General features: G+C 37.8%; 1 protein-coding gene across 2 annotated transcripts in view; it reads right to left on the bottom strand.

Moving 5' to 3' along the window:
• The window catches only part of aimp1b (aminoacyl tRNA synthetase complex interacting multifunctional protein 1b), a 7,536-nt gene continuing 2,153 nt past the window's right edge, over window positions 1-5,383 (bottom strand). Inside the window, exons 2-7 of one of the 2 annotated variants that reach the window (XM_051881354.1) lie at window positions 4,180-4,288; window positions 2,386-2,499; window positions 2,103-2,261; window positions 652-863; window positions 304-472; window positions 1-229 (exon numbers count right to left, since the gene is read on the bottom strand). In XM_051881354.1, coding sequence (XP_051737314.1) covers window positions 63-229; window positions 304-472; window positions 652-863; window positions 2,103-2,261; window positions 2,386-2,499; window positions 4,180-4,282 — 924 coding nt within the window. In that variant the 5' untranslated portion in view covers window positions 4,283-4,288 and the 3' untranslated portion in view covers window positions 1-62. Of the gene's footprint in view, window positions 230-303; window positions 473-651; window positions 870-2,102; window positions 2,262-2,385; window positions 2,500-4,179; window positions 4,289-5,383 lie in introns of both variants that reach the window. The other variant, XM_051881353.1, reaches the window with a different exon arrangement.

Raw genomic sequence — 5,383 nt, 5'->3', positions numbered from 1 at the left:
TTTTGGTGGATTTTAATAATTTATTGGTGTGATTTTGATCATGAATGACAGAGCTTTCATTTTTATTTGATCCCGCCGTTGCTGATGCTCGGGGCCCGGCAGAGGCCCTTCCCACGGACTTCAAACGCCACGCCCTTATACGTGGCCACGCCCTTCGCATCTGTGCACAGGTCGGGCAGTAATCGCTCCCAGATCCGCTGTTTGGGATTCAACTCTTTCTCTGGTTCACCTGCACATCACAAACAGAGTCCGTTACAAACTCTGACGGCAGTTTATGAGCGGTTCATGATGAGCAGCTCTTACCGGGGAAACTCTGGAAAGTGATTCTGTCGCCTGGCTGAGCACCAGTGGGTGGAGTCAAGGGTTCCATCCTCTCTTGATTGACAGCGCAGAGGAGGCGGGCCTGCGACTGAACACCTCGTACCTTCACTGGCCGCACGTTACACAACAAAACCACCAGACAGCCGACCAACTGCACACAAACACAATACACAATGACTTGACCATTAAAAAATTGCATGGAGCCGTTCAAAAGTATAGGGTCCGTATTATTATTATTTCTTTTTTAAAGAAATTAATACTTTTATTCAGCAAGGATGCATTAAATTGAACAAAAGTAAAAAACTGTAAAATGTTCGTGGTGTTTTTAACCTGTTCCGGAGGCGTGTGATCGGTCAGTCCGCTGACCACGGTTCTGGGGGCGGGTTCTCCTAACTCCACCTCCTGGACGTACAGTGACGCTGAATCAGGATGTTTCCGGACGTCCAGAATCCGAGCGACCCGCAGGTCCAGGCGGGACACGTCGGGTTTCTGTTCTCGCATCAGAACACACTCAGAAGTCTTCGGAAGCGCCGTGTCCGCACCTGCTCCTGAGACACACATGTGATGCACAAATCTCTTATTAGAAATGAATCTCTGAAACAGAACAGGATGATTTGAAATGATTCATGTATAATACTGCCACAAAAAACAAAACAACAACCAACATGAACAAAACCACCAATGTTTACTCAGATATCGATCCAAATTATAACTATATAATGTCAAACTTACTGTAAGGTGGTGCTTTAGGGTTAGTAAATACAAGCTTGTAAGCTAATAGTTAGAACTGGAAGTAGATGAAGAATCCTCACTGATCACTAATCTGAGTATTGAGTTCTCTGTGTCTGTGATGGCTGCATTTACATTTATGCATTTGGCAGTTATCCAAAGCGATTTGCTATGGAAGCTTGTTTACGCCATGGAATAAAAAAGAAAAAGGTAATTGCGACTTCTTATCTCACGATTCTGACTTTTTTCCCCCTCGCAATTGCAACTTTCTCCCCCCCTGCAATTGCAAGTTTATATCTAACAATTCAGAGAAAAAAGAAAGTTAGAATTGCAAGATATAAACTTACCATATAAATTTGCAATTGCGGGAAAAGTCAGAATTGTGAGAAATTTGTGATATATAAACTCGCAATTTAGAAAAAAGTCAGATTTCTGAGATAAACTTACAATTGAGAAATAGTCAAAATTAGATATAAACTTGCAACTGCAAGAAAAAAAAAATGATATAAACTCGCAATTTTGAGAGAAAAAAAGCCAATTTTGAGATATAAACTTGCAATTGAGAATTAAAATTAGAATATGAACTTTTGCACCAAAAAAAAAAAACATTGTGCGATATAAATTCGCAATTGCGAGAAAAAAAAGTCAAAATTGTGATATAAACTTGAGAAAAAAAATTGTGAGGAAAAAAATAATTGTGATTCATAAACACGCAATTGCGAGAAAAAACAACTGTGAGATGTGAACTCAATTGTGAGAAAAAAGTCAGAATTGTGATATAAACTCGCAATTGTGAGGAAAAAAAAAATTAGATATAGACACAATTACTTAAAATTTCTTTTTTTAATTCCGTGGCGTAAACAAGCATTGCATTCAAGGTTTACATTTGACCAGTTCATGCATTCACTGGGAATCGAACTTTGCTGTTGCAAACACCTAAAATATGATTCCTTTAAAAGTTCAGCAGTGCGGTCTTCAAATGAAATGATAAAATATTCCACACAAACGGTCTTGTTTTCTTGAGAATGACTCCAGGGTTTGGTCAGACTCACCTCTCCTGTCTCTCCTGCGTCTCCCCTCATGACGAGAGTGTGTGGCGCTCGTCTCTGATCGGGACGACGGGGCCGTTTCCGATGGAGGGTCCGTGTCCCCCAGCAGGGCCGATTTAGATGCGATTGATGCCGTCAGAACTCGCTCCTGATGCAGCTTCACTGAAACACACACACACACACACGCATCTACATGTGTGTGCTACTGCATATCTACATCTGTGTGATGTTCCACAATAATTTGTTTTTATCAAGAAACGAATGGATTTGTGTGGATTTTAAGTACCTGCTTTCCTCTTCTGTGTTTCCTGCAGGTTTTTCTTCAGATCATCGATGTCTTTCTTCAGTTTGGCATTTTCAACAAGCAGTTTCTTCTCTTCCCTCACTGACGCCTGCAGCACTACACAAATAAACATAAAAAACACAAACATATTAAAAATAAACATGTGCAACATAACTTTGAGAGCACCTTGCAAGAACGTTAGCTAAAGTTCTGAGAGCGTTTCCTGTTAGCTTGGAGGTTAAAGGGATAGTTCACCCAAAAATGAAAATTATCCCGTGATTTACTCACCCTCAAGCCATCCTAAATGTATATGACTTTATTCTTTCAGACAAACACAATCAGAGTATATTAAATAATCTTCCAAGCTTTATAATGGGAGTGAATGGGGGTCGAGATTTTGAAGCCCAAAAAAGCGCATCCATCCATCATAAAAGTAATCCACACGGCTCCAGGGGTTAATAAAGGCCTTCTGATATGGATGTGGATATTTAATACGGATATTTTTCTTACAAAAACCCATCGCTTCATTTCAGAAGGCCCTGGAGTCATGTGGATTGCTTCTATGATGGATAGATGCGCTTTTTTGGGCTTCAAAATCTCGACCCCCATTCACTCCCATTATAAAGCTTGGAAGAGCCAGGATATTTTTAATACTTGAAAGTTTGTGAGTCCCTTGCAGAATCTGTGAAAAATTTTAACAAAATAACAGAGATAATACAAAATGCATGTTATTTTTTATTTAGTACTGTCCTGAGTAAGATATTTTACATAAAAGTTGCTTACATATAATCCACAAGACAAAAAAATAGCTGAATTTATTAAAATGACCCTGTTCAAAAGTTTGTGAACCCTTGATTCTTAATACTGTGTGTGGTTACCTGGATGATCTACGACTGTTTGTTTGTTTTGTGATGGTTGTTCATGATCAAATTTCTCTTATTTCATTTAAATATCAATTTTTTTTCATTTAGTACTGCCCTTCAGAAGCAACAGAAGATACTTCCATGTTTCCCGGAGACAAATTAAGTACAATTTACCTTGATATTCAAATTCAAAAAGTTTTCACCCCCCGGCTCTTAATGCATCGTGTTTCCTTCTGGAGCATCAGTGAATGTTTGAACCTTTTTTAATAGTTGTGTTTGAGTCCCTCAGTTGTCCTCAGTGTGAAAAGATGGATCTCAAAATCATTCAGTCACTGTTGTAAAGGGTTCAAATACGCAAAAGATGCTTGAAATCTGAAGAATCTGCAGGACCTGGAGGATTTTTCTGAAGAACAGAGCTCAGTTTAACTGCTCAGAACAAACAAGAGACTCATGAACAACCATCACAAAACAAAAAAACAGTCGTGGATCATCCAGGTAATGACACGGTATTAAGAATCAATGGTTCACAAACTTTTGAATGGGGTTATTTTAATAAATTCAGCTATTTTTTTTGTCTTGTTGATTATATTTAAACATCTTTTATGTAAAATATCTTACTCAGGACAGTACTAAATAAAAAATAACATGCATTTTGTATTATCTCTTTTATTTTGTTAAAATTTTTCACATTTTCACAGATTCTGCAAGGGGTTCACAAACTTTCAAGTGGCACTGTAACTCTGATTGTGTCTGAATAATGGGATAATTTTCATTTTTGGGTGAACTATTCCTTTAAGGTTTGTGTTCGGGTTAGACACTTAGTTGTGATGGTTAATGTTAGGGAATGCAGTGTATCAATGAATGTCCTTACAAAGACAGCCAAACAAGTGTGTGTGTGCGTGTGTGAGTGAGTGTGTGTGTGTAATAGTCTCACTGGCTTTCTCTTGCAGGAACAGAAGCTGCTGTGTGAAAATCTCCATCATCTTATCCTCATCCTGAGGATCTGATATGGAGGCCGGAGGTCTGTTATGAGACATCTGCACCTGAGACACAAAACAAACATCAGCGCTCATGAATTCATTCATAAATATGTCTGGCACAGATTGAGTTCTGGCAGAAAGGACGCTGTGTGTGTGAGTGTGTGTGTGTGTCAGCTGTCACTGTCCAGACACTATAAATACACACACACTTGCTCAAGCCACAAGATCAACTCTCTCTTCCCATTACCGTTAATGCATGAATACACACAAGTACATGAAAGTACAGACACTGAGCTGAACACAACACGCACAAAACATCACAACAAATACACAGAAACTAAACACTTCTGTCAGAACAAGCACACAAACTCAAACCACAGACACAACAACAACATGACAAACAAAACAAGCAGGAAAATTATCAAGATTTGGAACATTGTTGTTGATTATGGATTATTATATGTGCACAAATTAAATTATCAAAGTGGGTGTGTGTAGGAACAAAAACACGCAATTAAATGTTACGCTAACATTCCAGCTAACAGGGAACATTCTCAGAACGTTCTGGCAAGGTTCTCTTAAAGTTAGGAACAAACGTTCTTCCAGTAGCATTAATGGAACGTTCGTTCCATTAATGCTATTGGGACAAAAACATTATTTATACATCGTTCATGGAGCATTTTTTTTTTTTTCAGAAACGTTACAGCAGGACCGTTTTTTTAATGTTACTACTTGTTTCAGAACGTCCAAAAACATTCAAAGGTAACGTCTTCATAATGTTTGCAAAATGGAACGTTCCTTTAACGTGAATAATCAGAGAACATTCATAAATAACGTTTTAATAACGTAAACAAAACGTTCATAGAACATATTTTTATTAGCTGGGAAGGTTCCTTTTGTTTTGTAACATGAACTATCAATGAAAAATTTTAGCAATGTAAATTTCTGCATTATTTAAATCAAAAGTTATAGAGGAAATATTATTAAATAGACTTGAGCTGATATGAACTAACAATAAACCTTTGTTGAACGTTAAAAAGATGCATATTGCTCATTAGCATTAACTAACGCTAACTAATATGACATTAATAATGTGTTACCAATGTTACTCGTCTAAGAGGCCTTCATACATATATACAATTTTACTCCAGAGCAGTT

Source organism: Ctenopharyngodon idella, chromosome 22, assembly GCF_019924925.1.
Source record: "Ctenopharyngodon idella isolate HZGC_01 chromosome 22, HZGC01, whole genome shotgun sequence".
NCBI classification, from domain to species: domain Eukaryota; kingdom Metazoa; phylum Chordata; class Actinopteri; order Cypriniformes; family Xenocyprididae; genus Ctenopharyngodon; species Ctenopharyngodon idella.
This window is presented reverse-complemented; position numbering and strand designations above follow the sequence as displayed.